Source organism: Castor canadensis, chromosome 10 (assembly GCF_047511655.1).
Source record: "Castor canadensis chromosome 10, mCasCan1.hap1v2, whole genome shotgun sequence".
Lineage (NCBI taxonomy): Eukaryota > Metazoa > Chordata > Mammalia > Rodentia > Castoridae > Castor > Castor canadensis.
Window position 1 is genome coordinate 111,318,576 of NC_133395.1, and position 24,812 is coordinate 111,343,387.

The following is a 24,812-nucleotide window of genomic DNA, read 5'->3' on the forward strand; positions in this document are numbered from 1 at the left end:
ATAGAGTGCTTGCTGAGTAAGCACAAGGTCCTCAGCAATTAACATGAAGCTATTAAACACATTACAAGCTGATTCATTCAGAAGGACCCAGGAAGCTACAGATCCTTGGTTAGTAAAAGTAGCTAATTTGCTGAATAGTAACCATAAACAAGCATCATGCTAAAATGCTCCATGTATGTTATCCACTTACATCCTCAAAATAACTGTTAAACATTCTTTGGGAAAGGCTTACAGTGGTTAAATAACTTACAAGATCATACAGCTAAGAAAGAACTGAAGTTTGAATCTAGGTTTTGGTGCCAAACCTGCCATTCTTATTCATTACCCTCTACTCACTCTGTGCCATAAACAAAAAACATCTACCTTTCCCCAAATCCTTTTTAGAGCAAAGGCAGCACATCTTTGGATTTCAGAAGATTTTTGGATAATATAAAGCAAATGATATGCAAACTAAAACAAGTAAGTATTAGGAGAGGAGGATTTTGTTGTCAAGTATAACCTGCAAACTCCTGGCTAAATTATTAGTTTCTTCATTACAGGATACCTCTAGACTTTTAAGAAACAAATACTGGCTGCAAATCTAAGTACAAAATATGGTCTACAATATAACAGTTCTTAAACTTTTTCTTTTTCTTTCTTTTTTTTTTTTTTTAATAGCAGTACTGGGTTTGAACTCAGGTCTTCATACTTTCTAGTCAGCTGCTCTACCACTTAAGCCATGCCTCTGGTCCTTTTTGCTCTGGTTATTTTGGTGATAGGGTCTCCCTTTTTGCCCAGGCTAGTCTTGACCATGGTCTTCCTGTTTTACACTTCCTGCCATCCTTGGATGACAGGTATACCACATCCAGCTTTTTTTCCAACCAGTAGCTCCCCAGCTGTTAGTTGAGATGTGTTCTCATCGTTTGCTTTGGCTGGCCTCAAACTGCAATCCTACCTCAGCCTTCCAGGTAGGTAGGACGGTGCCCAGCTTCAAACTTTTCGTTTTGATACAGGGTTTCACTATATAGCCCAGACTGGCCTTGAACTCATGATCCTCCTGCTTCAACGTCTCAAGTGCCAGGATTACAGGTGTGTACCACTATGCCTGGCTTCTCAAACTTTTTGATTATCACTTCACAAACCTATGGCGTTTCGGGTAACATTTTAGTACCCATGTAATATTAGGAGCTAATTATAAATAAAAAGAGAACTGACTGAATTGAAAAGAGTTTTAAGATAGCTATCACAAATTTTTGAGGGGAAATATTAAGGCAATTCAAATTCATACTCTAATTATTTATCTATTCTGAACATGCCTTATGGAACCACATTGTAGAATAAATTCAAGGCTCCATAGTATTTGTTCTCAAGTCACCACCTTAGAACCTTAAAATATATTCAAAATATTTTATAATTATAATGCTTAAAGTATATCAGAATATAAAAAAATATAATCATTAAATCTCTCTAACCAAAAATAAATTATGGAATCTTTTCCTATAATCTGTTACCTGAGTTTTAAAATGTTTACCATTATTTTTCTTTGAATTATTCTCACTATAAAACAATCTAAAGAACAAGGGAAAATTTTACCACCTAGAGTATTCATTTTTTACTTTTCTCCAAATTTTATTAATTCAGTAAGTAATGAGGACCTACTATTTACCAGCTGTTGTGGCTAGAAATGGGGTGCAACTTGGTTAAAAGAGATGTGATCTTTGTCCCAAGTAAGTTTATGATCCCCAGTGGAAGACAAGCACTAGGCAAGTAATTACAAAACAACACAACAATGTTGTATTGTGCTATGCCAAAATTAAAGGAATTTGCACAGTTGTGTATTTTGCATTTCCAATTATATTGTGAGCACTCTCCCATGTTATTAAATTTCCTAAAAATTTGATTGTTCACAGTTACATATTCTTCTTACAGATATTCTGTTGTTAAGCTTTAGAAATATAATTTTCAAAAGGGCTGGGTGAAGTGGCTCATACCTATAATTCCAGTTACTTGAGAGGCAGAGATCAGTAGGATCAAGGTTTAAGGCCAGCCCAGGCAAAAATTTTAGCATGACTCCATATCAACAAAATAAGCCTTGTGTGGTGGCCTATAATCCCAGCTATGTGAGAGTCGTAGATAGGAGGATTGGGGTCCTAGGCCTGCCTGGGCAAAAACTCAAAACCCTTCCTGAAAAATAACTAAAACAAAAAAGGGCTGGGGTACAACTCAAGTGGTAAAGTATGTGTCTAACAGGCACCAGGGCTCTGAGTTCAAAACCCCAGTACTTCCCCCTTTCCACTCCCCAAAAAAGAAATAGGATTTATCAACTTGTAATGATTGAAATTACAAGTTTACATCTCTACTGGGAAGTCCATTCGAGAACACAGTAGAGTAACTGATTCAAATACAACACTGATGAGTATTGTTTGTATCAATCTTTGGTACATCTCTGTACACTTCCTTAGAATTAGTTTCTGGAGCAGGGCATGATGGCGCAGGCCTCTAATCCCACCACTCTCAGGAAGACTGGAAGATCTCAAGTTCAAGGCAAGTTTGGGCTACATAGCAAGGCCCTGTCCCAAAATACCAAAAATAGGGCTAGAGGTATAGCTCCAGCCTAGCAAGTGCAAAGCACTGAGTTCAAACTCCAGTACTGCTAAAATAAAATAAAATAAAGTTTCCTGAAGTGACTTGTCAAGGTGTAAATTTTGTGTGTGTCTGTGTGTGTGTGTGTGTGTGTGTGTGTGTGTGTGTGGTATTGGAGTTTGAACTCAGGGCTTCACACTTGCTCAGCAGGCATTCTTCCACTTGAGCCACATCGCCAGCCCTGTTTTTGTGCTGGGTATTTTCGAGATAGGCAAAACTATCTGAGTGGGCTGGCCTCAAACTGCAATCCTCCTTATCTCTGCCTCCTGAGTAGCTAGGATTACAGGGGTGAGCCACTGGTCCCCGGCAAGGTATAAATTTTAAGTATTTGAAGTATATAGGCAAACTGTATAATTTAGTATATACACAGTATATAATTTTATACTGTTATAGTGCTTTCTATTTAACAAGCACATTCTAAATGTGTCATATTTTTCTAACTCCTGTAATTATCACAGTAACACTATGAAGTAGGTTCTACTTTATAGATGACAAAACTGAGGAAGACTTTTATACAGCCACATGCAGGATTTCAAAATGGCAAAGTTTGCTTCTAAAATTTGCCCTGAACTTCAAAGCTATAAAGTTTCTAAGACATAACAATTTCTTAGATCCCAATCAAGTTACTAGCAATACACAGGTGAATGTTAGAATACCTAATACATAATACATTGAATGTTAGAATACACTGAATGTCAGAATACACTGAGTGTTTGTCTACAGCAATACCACCTTGAATGCTCCCGATCTCGTCTAGAATACACTGAATGTTAGAATATATAATCTAATGTTAGAATACATAATCTTCTATTTTAAAAAATTTCTACATTGTGTACATTTTCTTACATTTTTTAAAGACTTCTTTTATTTGGGTAGCATGATATTTGACTGTACGGATGTAACATTACTGAGTCATAACCATACCCCTGAACATTTAGTTTCAACAATTCTTGCATCTCTGAAATATTTAGGATGACTAGAAGCTAAGAACTCTGAACAAACAATATTTTTAAGGCTCTTGACATAAACTGCCATTCTCCTTGAGGGTTATGCTAACATTTTTATTATTAACCCTTTCTTGAGTTGGACCTTCTTTTGGCAGTACTAGAGTTTGAACTAGTACTCTACCACTTGAGCCATTTCTTCAGCCCAAACTGGATCTTCTTAGTAAACAATAATATTGACATTCTATTCCACTTTTCCTTTCTTTCGTTTTTTTTTTTTTTTTCAGTGCTGGGGATGGAACCCAGCCAAATACTATGCAGGAGTTTTACCACTGAGCTACACCCCTAGCACTAGTTCACTTTTCCATTGAATGACTTTACTGGCTTGTATTTTGTTTGTGATTCAATCACAATTGGACAAATATTTACTGAGTACTTACTTTGTGCCAGGTATTGTTCTAGGCACTATGAGTACAACATTAGGCAAAAGGAAATTCCCATGAACTCATGACCAGGCAAATGAAAACAATGGTGCTTTTGCTATATAGCTCCATCTCTTTCCAATAACCACTCCTTTCTTACAATCAAACATTTTACAAATTTTAATTTCATGGGTTTGAATTAAATTGAACTCCCAAATACTCTGTACTGAAAAAAATTTTAAATGATCTTGGAAGTAAAAATTACAACAATGCTTACTTACCAGAAAGGCATTGGATAAGCAAAACGTTCCCTTAGATCAACACTCATGAAAGGAACATATTCTATGCCATTTATTTTTGACGTTGTCCTATAAAACACCAGAAAAATATCTAAGATAAGCATTCAAGTGTACCTTAATCACCAATCTTAAACTTTTAAAATTTAAATAAGAGTACTGTATTAAACTGAAAACTCGTGTTAATGTCTTCACTTAGACAAAATTTCATAAAATAAATGCCAGAAAATAACAGCTTCTGTTCATACAAGTATTCTTTTTTAAGATTAACATCCTTCAAAACAAAACTCTAGTCTCAATGCAGACCTTCTCTACAAGTGATGAAAGCATTCTTTTGCCCATTACCAGGAACCAATTCTATTCTGAGCCCAGGAACAAAGCAATTGCTTAGTTATTTGGGAATTAAAAAGACATGATTTATAATTCTGGAAAACATGCTCTTCATATTTTCTGTTATGGGAATATGTAATGGGTAGAAGGAAATATCATAGATACGGCTACATCCTGTTGACAAGCCCAATTGTTGCACTCATTAATTTAGTGTCTCTCAGCAACAAAACTACCCTTTTTTTGTCCTGCTTTGTGTTGTGTTGGTTCATACGCAATTTTTCCCAGATGAAGGGTAGGAGGAAAATTAAAATCTTCAGTAGCAAAGATGCTTTCAGATGGCTGTGACCTAGGAAGGAGCCCTTTCAGGTCAATTTTAGAAAAATTTTAAATGAATGCCTGACTCAAGAGTTTTAAGCATGTGAGAACATCCCAAGTCAACCAATAGTCACACTGGCTCAAAGATTTTTCCTATCTACATGGATTCAGAAGACAATTAAGGATTTCTACACTATTGTGTTTTATACTTGTAATATTCCCTGAGACTTCTTTCAGATATACTGGGCTGTCTGCCTGGACCAGGGGTCTGGAAATGTTTTGTGCAAAGATCTAGATGGTATATCGTTTAGGTTTTGCAAGGAGGTCTCTGTCACATATTCTTCTATTTTCACTTTTCTTTTAAAAAACCCTTTAAGGAAATGAAAAACTTTTTAGCTCAAGACTTCTTCTGTTTGCTAGTTACTTCAAGGTAACAATGTTTTTCCCCTTTAGGGTTAAGGTTACAATTTGTACAGGTTATTAGTATTCTGCCACAACTCTGTTTTGCAACCTCATTTTTAGGGGTCAATTTTGCAGAATGCTGAGATTTTCAGAAAAATATACTATATGTAGTTAAAAAAAAAAAAACTAAAATATATTAGAACCAACTTCTCTTTTTTTTTTTTTGGTGGTACTGGGGATTAAACCAAGGACCTCTCTGACACTTGAGCCACACCTTCAGCCCTTTTGTTTATATTTTGTTTTTAAGATAGGGTCTCCTTAACTTTGCCTAGGAGATCCTCCTACTCCTGCCTCCAGAGAAACTGGGATTACAGGTGTGTACCACCACGCACAGCTGAGAACCAACAAATTTTAACTATTTAAGTTGCAACTATGTAATTCATGATTACAAAACAGCAAAACATATTATAACAAAGGTCTGACTACAATTCAATAAACATAATCAGAAAATTACCTATATTGATTATGATAACAAAATTCATTATGAGTCCCAAATGGATTTACCTGAGTACTTCTATTTCTTCTGCTGTGTATCTCTGTCCTTGTGCATCACATGACTGTGGACTTATAAATGGCTGAGGTTTTTCAAGGAAGGGATTAGTTCCTAGTGGAAAATGTGTTCGCGCTGGAGGTGGCTTTGTTTTAATATTTGTTGACTTTATTTTGCAAAATGGCTTTGTCAAAGGTTCACTCAATGCTTCTGCTCTATAACAGGCACAGAAAAACTGTTCAAATTTTTCTTCTCACATTTAAGCTTTTAGGACATAAAATTTACTTCAAGAACTAGTCAAACATCCTAAATGGAAAATTGGTATATAAAATTCTAACATACTTATCAAAATTTTCCTACTTAAGCTACTCCCAGAGGTAAGGTAGTATTTGTGCAAATACTATTCTGTTGACAACATTAATTGAACACTTACTATATGTTGGCTACTATGCAAGGCATGGAGTATGTAAAAATGCATAAAATAACTCCTACCCTTAGAAGATGCTTATGGATTTGTAGGGAAAAAAGGATAATTGCTTCAAAATGCTAGATGACAAGATGGAAGTATGACATGCAAATAAATGCACAACAGAAATCATAGGCTTAATGACTGAAAAGAGGTGAGAGAGGGAGGGCTGGTTATTTAATGCTTGAGCCTCAAAGTAGTTCACCTAGGAAGTGAGGAACATCCTTAAATGCAGAGAAAAACAGGTACAGAATGTGCAGAAGTGTGAACAAACATAGTGAGTTGGGGTAATCTCAAAGATTACAAATAAGTAGCAGCAGGACAGACGAGAGAAAGGCAGGGGATGGATTATGGAAAGCCTGCATGACATGCAAGGTAATTTTGTCTGTTCTACCAAAGTACTAACAAGCTAAAAAAAAAATAGACATTCTTAAACTGAGGCCCATAGATGAGCTCAGGAGTCTTGTGAACACTGAAAATATGCAAAAAAAAAATTATGTACATTCTCCTGGGAAGAGGATCCATAATTTTCAACAGAGCCTCAAAGGAGCCCATAATTGATACCCTACACCCTTTGTTTTTTTATGCACTCAAGAATACCAGATGGGATCTCTACACAGGTAATAAAAGTCAGCTATGATTCTAACTGCTGAAAGAAGACACCACAGATACGACGATGATGTGTCAAGTGCATACGTCTTTATGAATTTGGGGAAACAAACTAAAAAGTTAGTTGATGATGGCAAAAAAAAAAAAAAAAAAAAGGAGAGATGACTTATATAACAATTAAAAAAAGAAGATCTGGAGGTTGTACAGCTAGCGAGTCAGAGCTTAAAAGGAAGTAATTTTAATAATTCATGCTATAGATATAAATGCAACTTGCACCTTTTCTTTTATCTACAACACTCTTCAAGAGGCACAATTCTCTTGAGCAAATTAATTCATTCTTCCCAAAAATACCTATTAAATACATATTATATGTTAGTCATGCTTAGTTATAGCAGTGAACAAATCAGGCAAAATTCTGTCTTCATAGAGTTCAGAATTAAGGGATGGGGTGGAAGCAATGCAGACATTAACAACAAATATAATAACCTGGAAAATTTTATATACCTTAGAAAGTGGTAAGAACAATGGGAAAGAATATTAGGACAGAGTGAACAGGATAAAAGTGCTGAGAAGATTCAGCTTTAAAAAGAATGGTTAGGACAGGCTTCGCTGGAAAGTTGGCCCAAGCTTGTATAATTTGGGGCATGTGTGTGATGGAACCAGAATCACTCTCAATCTTCCTATGTTTTGTAGTAGCTCTTGAAGGCTTTCTGAAAGTTTTCTTCAGTTGTTTTGTTTTTCTATGATACTGAATATCAAACCCAGGGCCTGGTACACAGTAGGCAAGCACTCTACCACTAAGCTATATCCCTAGCAAGTTCTTCTCTTGGGAAGTCTGATATTATACGGCAAAAACTAAAGACACTTAACTGATTGGCTATTTCTTGAGTTTAAAACAAAGAATCAGAGCAGAGACAAATTCACTCAAAGGAAGAAGGTAAACTTCTAAATCTCAGTTTAAAGATAAAGTTTGTTACTATGGCCTCTACCACATGTTTAGATAAATCTGTTATCATAACTAACACAATACATGCCATACATTGATAGAACTTGAGTGACAAAACTCACCTATCTAACGCCTGTCGAGCCAACTGTTTCAGTTTATTTTGCAGAGTTTTATCAGCAGTTTCACAAGACTTAAAGAAAGAGACATTCCAAAGCATAATCATTTTTAGCTTGCTTGTTCTACATTTCTATGCAAAAAAATTTACAATGCACAGTATACTTCTTGAAATTATGAGCAAATAAACAAAGATGACATTTATTTTCATCTTTTAAAGTTATTTAAAACTGTGTTGAGATGAAGATGTGGCTCAAGTAGCAGAGTGCTTAATAATTATGAAACTTACTTTTAAAAAAAAGATATTTAAAAAAAGCTTGGTTTTTTTTTTTTTGCTGTTGTTGGTTTTTTTTTTGGTAGCACTGGGATTTGAACTTGGGGTTTTGTGCTTACAAGGAAGAAGCTCTACTGCTTGAGCCACACCTCCAGCCACAGGTGAACATTTTTCACTGAGGTAAACGTAAAACCAACTTAATGTGAACAAGACCTAACAAACCACAACTGTGCAATCACAGTACCATGGAAGTGAGTAGCAGGAACCACAGGAGACCAACACTTATCTATGGTCTAAGGGAACCTACAGAAATCAGGCTAGTTGGTTTCTCTGAACAAAATACCCTACCAAAAAGCCAGAATGCAAAAAACACTGGGAACACCAGTCTCTACCGCTGTACCTCATCTTCCTGTCAAATGCACTTTGCTTTTAACCACGAGATGCCCCCTCAAGCAAAGAGTCTCAACCAATGTTATTCAAGGAGTCATTCAGCATATAGACTGCACATAGCTAGTTAATAAACCTCTCCCAAACAACCTTAAAAACATCAACTTTATACCCTTCATATTCTAATGAGGATTAGTTTAATTATATTTATAAGAATAACTTTTTCAGTAAGTAAAACTCATTAGTAAGGAAAGAGATTTTTTAACATAATTCACAAAGTTTAACTTGTAGCTATACATACAGTTTTTAGACAGAGATCCACAGCTTGTGTGTACAATTCTATAGCATCGTCAACATTCTCTTTTTCATCTTCATCAAAGGCTTGTGTAACAAGGAAATGGGCACGCTCTAGGTCCAGCTGATGTTTTGATTTCAAAGGATCGGCACTCTTTGACTGAACTAAGATGGGGGAGAAGCACATATACAAGGATTATTACTTAAATATAGGCAGGGAAAAACACCACCTCTAATACATTTAAGACACTGTTTACCAAAACTCTATAATCCTTCATTTTAAAAGCTTTGCAAGGCATATATAAAAGATAAAAAAAAATCCTCTAAAAAGGACTAACTTTCCCTTTCTCTTTTTAATCTTAATTTTAATACCCTCCCCCCAAGCACAGTTGTTTAATTCATCACATAACAGACACCAGAGTCAAGGAACATGAAAAATGTTTTATTGAAAGAATTTCTTCCCTAATTTGTCTCTTTACCAATATTCCTCTCATTTAAAAATAAAACATAGGAATCCTCTTCACATTCTTCTCCCACCGTAAAAACAAAACAAAAACTTGGAAAATGCTAAATCTTAAGAAACTCCATTATATTTTAAGTTAATTAATTTTTTTCTGTAATACCGTGTAATATATTAGACCCTCATGATAAAGTTCCTGCTTTTCCTATTCATGTGTCTGAATAAGCTATCATATATTTTTATTGGTATTTCCGTTTGCTTTTAATATAAAGATATATATATATATATTTACAAGAAACATATAACCAGAACATATAAAGATCTCTTATAACTCAACCATAAAGAGAACCCAATTAAAAAGTAGAAACAAGATCTCAAAAGATATTTCTCCACAGAAGATATTCAAATGGTCAATTACACACAAGAATATGCTGAACATTATCAGTCATTAAGCAAATGCAAATAAAAAACACAATCAGTTGCTACTTGATACCCATTAGGATAACTAAAATTAAAAAACAAAAACCAGTGGTAGTATACACATCTGTAATCCCAGCACTTGGGAGGCTAAGGCAGGAGGATCAGGAGTTAGAGGCCAGTCTGTGCTACATAACAAACTGCAAGCCAACCTGGACTACATAATAAGACCCTGCCTCAATAAATAAATAACTAAAATAAATAAATAAATACGGTAGGGGAGGTGGCTCAACTGGTACAGCCTAGAAAATGCAAGGCCCCAAGTTCAAACTCTAGTACTGCCCCCCAAAATAAATAATTCTGACAAGCTTAAAAAAAAAAAGATAATAACAAGTGTTGAAAGGCTGAGGGTGCTTTCAATTGTACTGCACTTGCCTAGCACACACAAGGTCCTATGTTCAATGCCTAGCACACACACAAAAATCGCTGGGGAAGATGTAAAGAAACTATAACCCTGCCTATATGCTAGTGGAATTGTAAAATGGTGCAGCCACTTTGGAAAACAGTCTTGCAATTCCACAGAGTTATCTTATGACCCAGCAATTCCACTCCTGGGTACATGCATATATCCAAGAGAACTGAAGGCATACTTTCACACAAAAACTCTTAATAGTATTATTCACAATAGCCAAAAGGTAAAAAACACCTGTCACTTGATGAAAGGATAAACTGTGGGATACCAATACAACTGAATATTATCCAGCTAAAAAGGAATAAAGTACTGATACATCCTGTGTAATGAGTAACTCTTACAAAGATTAAGCTCAGTGAAAAAAAGCCAGACTACAAAAGGATTGAATGATTCCATTTATATGAAATATCTGTACCAGGTAAACCTATAGATAGAAAATAACTAGGGGGTAGGGGTTGGAAGAATGGAGAGTGACAGCTAATAAATAAGGGGTTTCTTTTGGGGTGGCAAAAATGTCCTGAAGTTAGATAGTGGTGATGGCTGAACAACTCTGGGACTATACCAAAACAGAATAAATTGTATACTTTAAAACGGTGAATTCATGTATATGAATTATATTTCAATAAAACTGTTAATTTAAAAAATGCTTTATATTTTATTAGCTTCCAAAAGGTATGTGCCAATTTTTTCTACTTTAACCATCACTACCACTCTCTGACATATGTGCTAATCCTATTCATAAAATGAAGACATCAAAGCTCAAAAATATCACAACTATTTAGTGCAGGGTTTCTCATCCCTGGCATTACTGACATTTGAAACTGGATAATTCTTTGCTGTGGAAGCATATTCTGTATGTTGTAAAGCTGCTAGCAATATTCAAGGGCTCTAATCAATTAGATGCTAGTAGCATACTCCCCTTCACAACAGTGTGCAGACCAAAAATTTCTTCAGATGCTCTTAAGTGTTCCCTGGAGGGAGAGGAGGCAAAATCACTCGCCACTGAGAACTAATGATTTAGCCTAAGGTTTCATAGCTGGAAGAGCAGAAAATCAGCTTAGACCTTTTAGTTCTGAGACGTGGTTGGTCTATCTAATCTATCTAATCCATTTATCTATCTCATTTATCTCATCTACCCCATCCATCCATCCATCCATCCATCCCTCTATCTATCTATCTATCTGCACTGGGGTTTGACCAAGTCTTGATCTCCTTATGTTACATTGGTTAATTTCAAAATTGTTACTTTTCCCACTCTGAAGTCAACAAAATTCTCAAGAGTTTGACTGTCAGCAGTATTAAAAATTGGGATTCTTTTGTTTGTTTCGGATTTTTTTTTAAGAGGCTATGTAGCCATAGCCTCTAATTCAAGAGTCTCCTGTCTCAGCCTCCCAAGTGCTGAGATTACAGGCATGCATCATCACACCTAACCAAAATTGAGATTCTGAACAAGATTTCTACTTTAAAAAGCATTCTTTTGCTTAAAGTAAGGAAGCCATTTAATTCTCTGCAGATTATAAACACTCTATTTATTAGACAAAATGAGACAAAAAACTAGTGACCACAAGGTATGGCCTATTTTAAAAATCCTTTTTAAACTTTTTCATTGGCAAGCTTTTACTCTACAAGACAACAGGGCTATCTCATTCTGTACCTGAACATCACACTCACAAACACCACTGTTTAGAATTTACCTTCCCAGATCAAATGCAATTTGGTTTTTGCTATGAGTATGCTGGTCTCAAATTCATGAGCTCAAGTGATTCTCCCACCTAAGCCTCCTGAATGCTAGTACTATAGGTGCATACCACCATGTCTGGTTCAAAGGGACTTTTAGGGTTAGCGGTATTTAATACAAAGTAGAAGGAATTTTCCTAATCCTTTAGGAAAAAATAAGTGATTCATATTTCTTTTATAATTGTTGTAAGAACTTCAAGGATTTATACAAGTACTTTACCATTAAATCCCCACCCCCACCCCCAAGGGTTTAAAGAACACTATTGGAATATAATAGCTATTGCATAAGGGTACATATGGAAGGAAAATATGCTTTTAGTCACTAGGGTCATAACTCCACATAATATTACCATATAATCTTTCCCTTCAAGAGCAGTCTGCTTTAATATTTTGCCTAATATGTTTCAAAGAAGGTTTCCATGATAATGTAATGTTTGTACTTTTAGTTCTCCACACATGATTCAGGGATTCCTGAGGGCTCATCTAGCACCAGCACCTACCAGCCCAAATATTCACTGAGTGAGTCATTGTTGAAATAAAGGGAAATATCCATGGGGAGAAACAAATCATGGAAACAGGCAAAGAGATTACTTTTCATACTTTAGAGATCATTGTATGTGAAAACAGCTTATGAAACAAGATGAATTATTTATGAAATAAGGCAATTAAATTTAAGAACTTCATTTGCTTGTCAAGGAAAGTGGAATTCCTTTGGATCACACAGTATTATTTGTTAGGTCGACGCTGATGGGAAGGCCAAATTGGAGCCAAATAATAAAGCAAGCAGGCTTTAAGCAGGCTTTATTGAGAGCGCGCTCTCGGGCGAGGTTCACCGTCCCCAAAGAGCAGGGCCGGAGAAGTCGCGCCAGAGAAATGGCAGCCCAGTTTTTATATCCTGGGTGAAGTCAAGAGCTTAAGGTATTATGGGGCATCGGGATAGGTCGAGGTTTGGTGGGGAGGAGCTCGGGGTAATATGGGTCAGGACCCATTGCCTGCCAGCAGGAGTTGCCATGGTAATCATGAAGGGAAGTAGGGGATGGAGTGGAAAGTGAGCAGAGAGTCCCTGATCACCATGGGGTGGCTGTCCACCGGCCAAACATTATTATTTTTGCAGTGCTGGGAATGGAACCCAGCCCTGCATGCTAGACAAGTACTCTGGCACTGAGCTACAGTCCCAACTCCTACAAGGTAATCTGAAAACAAGAATCAGCATAATTTTAAACATAAGCAATCCATTTTTTAATATGTGCAACTTCTGAACACTGTCTTAAAGTAACCTACCTATTTTTAAGAGAGTTGCCCTAAAAGGGAATCCAAAGTAGGTCACATCTACTTTTTCCTAACTATGTACTTATAACTGTTCATTTTATTTAGTAAAAGGCAAAAGATTTATAAAAAATGAAGAGAAACCAGAGTATTGCAGATTCTATTCAGAAATGAGTAGTAGACGGTAACACAAAGCCCATCAAAGTAGCTGGACGAAGTGGCTTACACCTGTAATCCCAACTACTCAGGAAGCAGATTATGAGGATCACAGTTCAAGGCCAAACAGGCAAAACTTAATAAGGCCCCATCTCAATTAATAAGCCATGATAGCACATACCTGTGGTCCCAGCTACTCAGGAGGCCCACAGGTAGAAGGATCAAGGTCTGAGGCTGGCCCGAGGCAAAAACAGATGTTATCTAAAAACAACTAATGCAAAAAAAGGGCTGGGGGCACGACTCAAGTGACAGAGCACTTGCCTAACAAGCAGGAGGCCCTGAGTTCAAACCCTAGTACTACTACAAAATAAATAAATAAATAAATCAGCAGAGATTCTTCTGCTGTGGCTCTAGAATCCAGCCATAGGGGGAAAAAAAAAGAGGTAGTGCATTTCCAAAACAAAATGTCAATAGGTGTTAGTTTTCTTTTCTGCTCCACATGAACAGATATTGACACAAATCCCTTACCTAACAAACTTTAATGATTAAGCTCACGCATGGTTCTGTCACAGCATTTGCACGCTGTTTACAAGCTATTACAGGGCTGTCTGTGCTTACGTGTCACTTTTCTAAGGCATGGCTTTAAAAAGAACTCATCAAAAGTCTAGAGGTTAAGGACACTGACAGAAAAGACTGTGAATCTACTGCTAATGTCTTTAAACACTGAAGAGGAGTAGTCACTTAACCTTAATACTAAAAGAGGGCACTTCCCAGATATTTCAAAAGCAGACTATAACACATCCTCATCCTAACTTTACCAATAATAGCTAATCCACTATCTCTGCACCTCGAGAAAATTAGGAAATTGGATCTTATTATCTCAAAGGTTCCTCTTACAGATCTATCATTTATTTTTAAAGAATGAGCAGAGTGTGAGGATCAAGAGTCACAGATGAAGAGGAAAGAGAACACAGGAGTAAAAGATATGATGGGAGAGAAAACAAACAAACACAGTGACAAGTTCAGTACTAACCTGCTGAATGTAGAGCTTGAACTCTTTCCAGATACTCATTTATTTTTTCCTGGATATGTTCTAGGCTTGATCCTGCCATCTCAGCATAAATTAAGGCTTGTGCAGCTTCCTAAAAATGAAAAAAGAATGCAAAGGAATTCAAAAGATGCATCATGATTTGAATTTTGTTACTACTTTCTAACTCACTACTGTCTTCCATGAATGACAAAACAAGAACTTCTTTAAGATTTTCTCTTTTTCTGCCAGGCACACCCATAATTGTAATCCCAACTACTCAGGAGGCAGACATCAGGAGGATCATGGTTTGAGGTCAGCCTGGCAAAAAAGTTAACAAGACCCCATCTCAACCAACAAGCTATGTGTGGTGGTACAAGCCTGTTATCCCAGTTACATGGGAGCCTTAAGTAGGAGGAATGAAGACTGAGACAAGCCCAGGACAAGAAAACAAGATCCTATCTGAAAAATAACTAAAGTAAAAGGCACTCAAATGATAGAGTACCTGCCTAGTAAGGCATGAGGCCCTGAGTTCAAACCCCAGTATCACACACACACACACAAATTTATTAAGTAAAAAAGTCACATAATCCTCCAACACCTTTTCTTCAGTTTTGAACACTCTCCATTTTCATAAACTGCTGAAAATCAAACACTTCTTCAGAATAGCTGAGGTTTACATGTTTTCTGTTTTACGCATAGGTCAGGTTTAAAATTCTCTACCGTGAAAAGATAAACTGCTTAAAAATATTAAAACAGAGACTGGGGATGTAGCTTTGGTTCAGCATTTGCTTAGCCATGTGTAAGGACCTGGGTTCAATCTCCAGCACCACCAAAATCAAAACAAACAATAATCACCAAAATTAAATATTAAGAAAAGATTTTAAGAAAATACTAAAAAATTAAATATCTCACAGAATGGAAATTTTTTTCTTCACAGAATATACTGTCAAAGGGTGACATGTTAAAGCAGATTTCAGCGGTATAAAATAAACTGGCTTTAATTCAGAAGACCTTCTTCTAATTATTCCATAACTTCCCTAGCCAGTTATGCTAAGGCTAGTGAGGAAGAGCTTCCATTCTCCCCATCACCATCCCAGGAAGGTTACCAATGCTACTACCTAAAAAGAGCAGACAGAGATTTCTCCAAGTAACAGCACCTTCTCTGCAGTAACCCAAGCATGTACTACACTTCGTGTGGCCTCATACCTGTTTCAAAGCAACCATCACTTTTTTAATCCAGTTATTTGAGGAGAAGTTGTTTCACTGAACCTAACAAAATCAGTAAAAGTACAGTTTTGATGCCATTGGAAATTCAAACTAAAGGCTTTGGGGTAGAACAAATATTACTTCCTCAGATTTCATAACTCAGATATTTCAAAGGAGAAAAATATAACTTTATGTGTAAATACTATATCTTATGCACCATCATTCTCTAAATACAATATAGTTACACTTAACTTCAATAAACTGACTATAAGATGTTATAAAAGATAAAATATACATATTGTATGTGTATGTAATAGTCATCTTGTATACTGATGTTCAAATAATTATCTTGCTTTAAAAAGAAGCCAAATTTTTAATTGCTCATATCAATTTTATTTTATTCATTTCATTTATATTGAAAAGTGACTAACCATTAAGAAATTGCTTACACAGCAGCATCAGGATAAAGAACACTAAATGAACTGATACAGTCTACATAAATGGTTTCTAGAAGTACTACTTTTTGACTTTCTTAAGGATAAAATATTCTTCCTAAGTGACAATTTATGTAATACTATTGGAAAACAAAAAACATTGCAGTTTCTTTTGATTTAGAAAAAACTATTTTTACAAGGCACTATTTTAACCTACCAGCTTTTATCAAAGTTACTTTGCAAAGCTAAAACTCACATAATCCTGTCTTTAAAAAATATCACCTTGAGTTGATCATGGAGTGGCTCAAGAATAAGAGCATCCGCCTAGCAAGGGGGGAAGGAAGAGAGGAGAGGGAGGGAGGGAGGGAGGGAGGAAGGAAGGAAGGACAGACGGACCACCACCACCCTTTTCAGGCCAGTGGTGGAGTTCATATGGTAGAATGCAGGTGTGAGGCCCTTAGTTCAAATCCCCATACACACACCCTTTTGAAATTGTCAAGCAAAAAAAAAAAAAGGAACTGTCTAAAAGGAATAACTCTGAAACATACCAAGTCCCTAAAGTAAATTATAAAATGAAGCCAATAATATATTGGTCTGAAGCAAACCATGCTTTACTTGTAGCGCATATGTTTATGGAAAAAATACTACTACTATATTATCAAAGTCAGGTATTCTTTCTTAAAGAAAAAGCTACAATATCATGAGGATACAGCTACCTTCGCATCGGACTAGCGCTGGAGGGGAGTGTCTGCAAATCCTCGGGACTGGAGACCGAGAATGGACTATGGGAGCTCACTCCCTTTGATTTAGCAATTCTGCTCCCATTAACACATCAAAAACAGTATCAAGAAAATGTTCAAAAGCATTACTTTTAAGATTATTATGGTTTTGTTTTTTTTTGGTAGTACTGGGGTTTGAACTCAGGGCCTCCGCAATTGCTACACAGACACTCTACTGCTTGAGACACACCTCCAGCCCCTACTTTTAAGATTAACTGCACCACTACGATACTGAAAAGCCAAAATGAAAGGCTGCAAATATACTATAGTACACGCTCCCAATGAAACACTACGCGGCTATTATTATTAAAATATTATAGCAGCAAACTTATGATTTGAGAAGACGTTCAAATTGAAACAAGGTTTAAAAATAGTATACAACAGTCTGATCCACGTTAGCTTTGAAAAACAACCACAAGGGTATGCATTAAGCCCTAGAATAAGAAATGGAGTTTCTTCTTTTTCAATTTACTTTTTATTTTCTTCATTCAACATGCATTTAGTGCGTATCAGAGACCACCTCCCCTGGCCACAAATCAGAGCCAAGGGACAACAAGAACCGGCCACTAAGTCACCATCTCTAACTACTGCCGCCATAAGACGGCTCGACGGTGGGTACTTGCCAGCCAAGACTGCAGCCCTCAGAGAAGCTGTAGGTCCGACGCGAAGGTCCCACGGTGGCTGGAGCCGGGATGGGCGTGGGAAAAGCAAAGCCAAGGGCCGGGGAGGGAGGGGGCCCTCGGCACCTGGACCCCGCCCCCTCGGCCTCAAGCCCCCGCCACTTCCCACTCCAGCGATTCTGCCCACCCCTACCTTGTAGTAAAACACAGCCTCGGAGTAGCGGCCTTCGTGGTCGCGCTGCACCGCCAGCCGGGCGAACTGCACCGCGTCCCGCTCCAGCGCCGTCGCGTCCATGGCGCCGACGCCCGGCGCCGGGGAAAGCCCTCCACAGCAATGCCCTGACACAGGACGGCTCTTCGCCGACCGCAGCGCGCCCGGTACCCGCGGCGAGGACTTGGCAGAGCCGCGGGAAGAAGCAAGAAAGTTTACTTTCGGCAGGAGAGGAAGGAGAGCTGGTCTTCCCAGATCCAACCCGCTCCGACACCGCCTCCTCGCCGCAGCCCCGGCTGGCAGCCCGCGGGGCCACCCCCCTTTCCGTCCTTCGCCCCGCCCACCAGCCGCATTGCGCAGGCGCAGGTGGCCGGCCGGAGTAGCTCAGGCTCAGCTCGCGGGAGTGCGCAGGCGGTGGGCCGGGCCAGACCCATAGAAGGGAGAATCACGTGGCCAGCACCCCGCCTGCGATTGGGCGGCCGAAGGCAGGTGTCATATCTGAGCTGAGGGCGTCTCTGGCGTACTGGAGGAGATGGCGGTGCCCGCGTGATCAATTGCAAGAAAGGAGCATGCGCTTACGGAGCCCTTCCTCCACTAAACGTAAAACGTATAGGCGTAAACAGGCAATGAAGACCACCTCCCAACATCAGCAGTACTGGCTACAAATAAATTAGAGACGTACAGTGAGGACAGAGATTCTTTCGAGATACTCTGTGAAAACATTTAATTTACACAAACTCAATCATGACTACATAGTTCCCAATGCATGCCTAAGTATGGTATTGTTTGAATTGTCTACAAACCCCACGATTATTTTTCACTTAAACGTATCCTTAGATTAATTTAGTGTTGTAATTAGACAATTGGATGATTTTTTTAAGTAATTGGGTGATTATTTGATTAATGTCTTCTGAATTTAGCAAAAATGAAAATGAACTAGTGATAGGTGCCAGGACTTGGATGAAACTCAAAATTTATGTTGAGTCAAAGAAGACTGGCTGCTACTGCGGTTTTATAACTGAAACAGGAATGCTTTCTGTCCTTACCAGTTTTATCCCAGCAATGAGAACATGCCTGGTATAGAGCAGGTGTTCAACACATATTTTAAAATATTGGATGAGTGACCTCCCCTATTCAAATATACTTAATCCACCCTCCCCTTCTAATTCTGAAGAATAAAATCTAAATTACTTAGCACAAAGTGATAGGTACCAGAATGTCCTGAAGTACATGAGGTCAGGCCAATGTGTTTCAGCCACTGCCTTGCAAAAACTAAACCCAAGCTGATTTCATGCATGCAGTTTTACTCAGAACAGGACCTCTGTATCTAATGTTCCTCCTTTCCTCACAACTTGTAGAATTCCTAGGCCATTCCATCCATTGAACACCTACTTAGAGCCAGGCAAATAGCTAAACATTAAAGATACAAAGACAAGAGAGACAAGGCAGGGGTAAAGTAAGTCAAAGCTTCAGAAAATTTAGTCTCAATACAATTGAGTATTGAATCTAAGACTTGAATGCCAAATTATATTGAAATATATATGCAAGAATTGCATACTTTAAATGCTTATTAAACTTAATTTTTAATATATTAAATAAATTAGAATCCTTAGTGGTATAGATAATTTTGAACTGGATGTATTAGTAAAATTGAGGCTTCAATTAAATTTTATATGAAATTATTCAGACTATTAACCTTAAGTAAAATCCCCAGGACATGGGAAGGGGATCTTGGAAAGTATACTCTTCTGGAATAACTTAGCTCTAGTGTGTGACATTCAAGGGGCCATGAAACTGAAGAAAGAGAGGCAGACAGATCTAGGATTGCACAGAGTGCAATTTATTGACAGACTTACTGTCACAACTGTGGTGCTGGGTGTTAGCAAGACCAGTTGGAGCATTGCAGTTTGGGTCAGAAAGAGGTATGTATTTATGGGTTAGAACGAAAGTGACTTCATCCTGACTGGAATGTACCCAATAGAGCCAGGGTCTACTTGTAAAGCCTCACATATAATTCTGTTGATTTTATCTATTTATGATTTGCTAGGAAACTGTGCAGGAAAAACTTAGTAGGGTGACTGGGAAAAATCATGGTGGTTACAACTTGAGATGTCTACAGTCATATCAAGCTGTATCCATGCATGTACCCCTACTGTAAACCCAATAGAAAAAAGTCCTGATCATTGCTGAATCTCCTAAATTAGTGGGGAAACAACAATCAGTGTCAGATGACCTTTGGCTCTTCTTTAGGAAGATTATTTCTCATCATTACAGAACTAAATAGTATTAAGTCCATACTACTGTGGTAACAAATTACCACAGACTTAGGGACTTAAAACAGCACAGATTTATTATCTTAATACTTCTGGAGATCAGAAGTCCTAAAAGACAAACAGGCTTGACAGGACTTTGTTCCTCTGCAGGTTCTAGGAAAGAATATATTTTCTTGTCTTCCCCTGCTTCCAGAGGCCTCATGCATTCCTTGGCTCATGTCCTCTTCCTCATATCACTCCAACTGTGGCTTCTACTCTCACATCTACTCTGCCTCTGACCGCTCTGCCCTCCTGTTGTATGAACTGTTGTGATTACATTGAACCTGTCTGGTTAATCCAGGACAATCTTCCTATTTCAGGAGCTTTAATTTAACCACATCTGAATATAAAGTGCCATATTCATGGATTCCAGGGATAAGGATGTGAACATCTTTCAGGGGCCAAGGGTTGTTAATCTGTTTACCACAGAAACTTTCTTAGAAAATTGAGATTATTTGCAGCTGAAGTGTTATTTTTAATATAATGTGGCCAAGAGGATGCGGGGAAAAAGGAACCCTCTTACACTGTTGGTGGGAATGTAGACTAGTACAACCACTCTGGAAAAAAATTTGGAGGCTACTTAAAAAGCTGGACATCGATCTACCATTTGATCCAGCAATACCACTCTTGGGGATATACCCAAAAGACTGTTACTCCAGAGGCACCTGCACATCCATGTTTATTGCGGCACTATTCACAATAGCCAAGTTATGGAAACAGCCAAGATGCCCCAGCACTGACGAATGGATTAAGAAAATGTGGTATCTATACACAATGGAATTTTATGCAGCCATGAAGAAGAACGAAATGTTATCATTCGCTGGTAAATGGATGGAATTGGAGAACATCATTCTGAGTGAGGTTAGCCTGGCTCAAAAGACCAAAAATCATATGTTCTCCCTCATATGTGGACATTAGATCAAGGGCAAACACAACAAGGGGATTGGACTATGAGCACATGATAAAAGTGAGAGCACACAAGGGAGGGGTGAGGATAGGTAAGACACCTAAAAAACTAGCTAGCATTTGTTGCCCTTAATGCAGAGAAACTAAAGCAGATACCTTAAAGCAACTGAGGCCAATAGGAAAAGGGGACCAGGAACTAGAGAAAAGGTTAGATCAAAAAGAATTAACCTAGAAGGTAACACCCACGCACAGGAAATCAATGTGAGTCAATGCCCTGTATAGCTATCCTTATCTCAACCAGCAAAAACCCTTGTTCCTTCCTATTATTGCTTATACTCTCTCTACAACAAAATTAGAGATAAGGGCAAAATAGTTTCTGCTGGGTATTGAGGGGGGGAGCGGGAGGGGGTGGTGTGGGTGGTAAGGGAGGGGGTGGGGGCAGGGGGGAGAAATAAACCAAGCCTTGTATGCACATATGAATAATAAAAGAAAAATGAAAAAAAAAATATATAATGTGGCCAAAACAGTGTTCTGCCCAGATCCTCCCCTTCAAGACTCACTGTCCTGGTTAAGAGTGTAGCCAGCTGATGGCTTCCTTCCACTCTGCTTCAGCTTCAGGTGGAGGGCATGTTCTTCTTGGAACAGCTCCTCCTATGGTCTGAATGTGTCCTCTCCAAAATTCAATTGGAAGTAAATCACCAAGGTAACAGTAGTGGAGGTGGGGACTTTAGCAGGTGACTGTCAGGAGGGTGGAGCCCTCATGAATGAGTTTCATGCCTTTCTAAGACTCTTCACACAGCATTTGGCCCTTTTTGCTCTTCTACTCTTCTGCCTTGGAGGCAGAGAGCAGTCCTCACCAGAACACTAGTGCCAGTGCCTTGGGCTTGCCTCCAAAACCATAAGAAGTAAGTTTCTATTATTTATAAATTACCCAGCATTGTGATAACCACACAAATGGACTAACTCAACCCCCAACCAATAATTGATCAAGGCAGAAATACTATAACCTGGCCATTTCTGCCCAAAGTGGGACACTTCTAAGGTACAATATTTGCTCCAGCGTTCTCCGTTAGTCTGAAAGAGACTATCAGATCTACCGTACAGGCTGATGACTCCTTATCTATTTTCCTCCCACTTCTTTTCACAAATGTTATTTTCCAAAAGACTCCTTTTTGAACTCCTGACTCCATTTCAGTTTATGATTCCCTAAAACTCAAACATGTGACATGTGACATACACTGATGGAATGTCTTAGAATCATGCCACCAGTAGAGGTACAATGTGAGCTATAGACATAATTTAAATTTAATAGTAAACACATAGACTGTGACTAGCATTGGTGGGGTCTACGCTGGCAGTGAGCATGCTCTGTATGGCGTTTCCTGTCTGTCTCCGGTGCACAGCTGCAGCCCCAGCGGTTGGCCTGATCCAGCAACCATGGCTTCAGCTTTGGAGGAGCTGAAAAAGACCTAGAAGAGATAAAGGTGCTGCTGGAAAAGTCCACTAGGAAAAGAGTATGTGATCTCCTTAAAGCTGAAAAATCCAAGATCAAGACTAAAATAAAGAACAAGATGCAACAGAAATCACAGAAGAAACCAGAACTTGACAATGAAAACCATCTGCTGTGATTACTCACATAACAACAGAATACACAGTGGAAATCAGTAATTATGGATGGGATCAGTCAGATAAGCCTGCAAAAATCTATATTACCTTAACTGGAGTTCATCAAGTTCCCCCGAGAATGCGCAGGTGCATTTCACAGAGAGGTCATTTGATCTTTTGGTAAAGTTTCTAAGTGGGAAGAGCTACTCCGTGATCGTGAACAATCTCTTGAGACCCATCTCTGTGGATGACAGTTCAAAAAAAGTAAAAACTGATACAGTTCTTACACACAAAGAAAGTAGAAAACACATGGTGGGACTACTTGACTCCAGTTGAAAAAGACTGCAAAGAGAAAAAAAGCCTTCCTATGACACTGAAGCAGATCCTAGTGAGGGATTAATGAATGTTCTAAAGAAAATTTATGAAGATGGAGATGATGACATGAAGTGAACTATTAATAAAGTCTAGTGGAATCAATAGAGAAGCAAGCCAACGGAGAGAGAATTTTGAGAGTTTTAAGTTCTTTTAGGAACTGTACTGTGGAAATAACTGATATTTCCAATAAGGGAATGTTGGTGAGCTACACATAAATGTGACAGGTAACTATTTACAAAGCCTTCTAAATAAAGGCAGTAACTTCTCCACTTCTTAGTGGAGGATTTGTTTAAATAAAATATGCTTATTAAACACTTCCTCCAAAGATGGCTTTATTAGTACCCTGATCATTTTGTTCAAGAAAGGATTATATGGCATTCTCATTGAAACATGAAAAAAAAAAGTTTTACCTACTGAAAATGCTAACTTATGTATTATTTCAGTCTAGGAGGTAGAAAACATAAATATTTGACTGTAAGCTCCTACTAATGTAAGATAATTAAGAGCAAAACCAAATTTTTGCATTACATTCACATTTGAACATATGTTCGAAACTTGTTATAGAGCAGTTGATCATTTACCAGCTTAAGCAGTGCATATTCTTTGCATTACCACGTACTGTTAATCCAGTCACAGAGGTTTCTGTCCAGATTTAAGTATTTGTTTATGAACATAGAACTGAAACTAAAAGGATAGACAAGCTTCTTTCTATAGGACCAACACTAGTAGGTTCTAGCATGGATCAAATGGTTACAAAAGTAATAATCATGAAGCAAAAATAATTTGAAAGTCTACCAATTCCTATGTTCAATAAAATTGAATTTTTATTTAAAAAGTAGTAAACACATATTTTTAAAAGGGGAAAAATCTGGGCATGCCTATAATCCTAGCACTTGGGAGGCTGAGGAAGGAAGATGCTAAGTTTGCTGTCAGACTGGGCTACATAGCAGAACCCTGTCTCAAAAAAAAAGTTGGGCTGGCAGCGTGGCTCAAATGGTGGAACACATACCTAGCAAGTATGAAGCCCTGAGTTCAAACTCCAGTACCTCCAGGGAAAAAAGTTGAGCATGGGTGTCACGCCTATAATCCTAGCTACTTGGCAAAGATCAGGAGGATCACAGGTTTGAAGCCAGCCCAAACACTTTATGAAACCCTATCCCAAAAATACCCAACACAAAAAAGGGCTGGCGGAGTGGCTCAAGTGGTAGAATGCCTGCCTAGCAAGAGTGAGGCCCTGAGTTCAAACCCCAGTACCACAAAAAAAGATAGAAATTGAATTTAAAAATAAATTTTATTTAATTTATTTAATTTATTTAAAGTATCATTTCAACATATAATCAAATAATGAACTATTTTACATTCTTTTTTGTACTAAGTTTTTAGAACTGGTGCAAATTTTTATTTACAGCCGATCTCAGTTTGGAGCAGTCATATGTTAAATGCTTTCCAGGAGGAGAGATATGATAAAAATAGAGAAATTGAGGCATACTGTAGATAAAGAAAAGGGGCAAGAATTGTGTTCATAACCTGAATTAATACAATTGTCTCCTTTAGAGGCTCTGACTAGGGAATTGTACATTCCTCATCTCCTCCTTTACCTCATTGTCATATAATAAACTTTGCTTCTCTAAATTCATGAGGCTATGCGCACTTAATTGTACTCTCCATTTCTGCTTTGGTCACCAGACAGAATCATAGATGACTTTATTTCCTGTATGAATAACCCATCCAGCATTCCCAAGGCATCCTGATTTTTGCCTGACAGTCATAGATCTCTTTGGGAATCTTAAAAATTATGGACATTTTTGCAAGATGTTATGGTTTGGATATGAAGTGTCCCCTAAAAGACTCATGT

At 37.9% G+C, this 24,812-nt stretch overlaps 1 protein-coding gene and 1 pseudogene across 2 annotated transcripts in view; one reads left to right on the top strand and one right to left on the bottom strand.

Annotated features, from left to right (window-relative positions):
- The window catches only part of Capn7 (calpain 7), a 42,434-nt gene extending 24,357 nt beyond the window's left edge, over positions 1-18,077 (bottom strand). For both annotated transcript variants that reach the window (XM_074043873.1, XM_020173082.2), the window contains exons 1-6: positions 17,742-18,077; positions 14,513-14,621; positions 8,979-9,136; positions 8,025-8,092; positions 5,896-6,096; positions 4,270-4,356 (exon numbers count right to left, since the gene is read on the bottom strand). In XM_074043873.1, coding sequence (XP_073899974.1) covers positions 4,270-4,356; positions 5,896-6,096; positions 8,025-8,092; positions 8,979-9,136; positions 14,513-14,621; positions 17,742-17,843 — 725 coding nt within the window. In that variant the 5' untranslated portion in view covers positions 17,844-18,077. The remainder of the gene's footprint in view (positions 1-4,269; positions 4,357-5,895; positions 6,097-8,024; positions 8,093-8,978; positions 9,137-14,512; positions 14,622-17,741) is intronic.
- Positions 18,078-22,414: 4,337 nt separating this feature from the next.
- On the top strand, positions 22,415-23,172 carry LOC109692460 (calcyclin-binding protein pseudogene; annotated as a pseudogene).
- Positions 23,173-24,812: the final 1,640 nt, after the last annotated feature.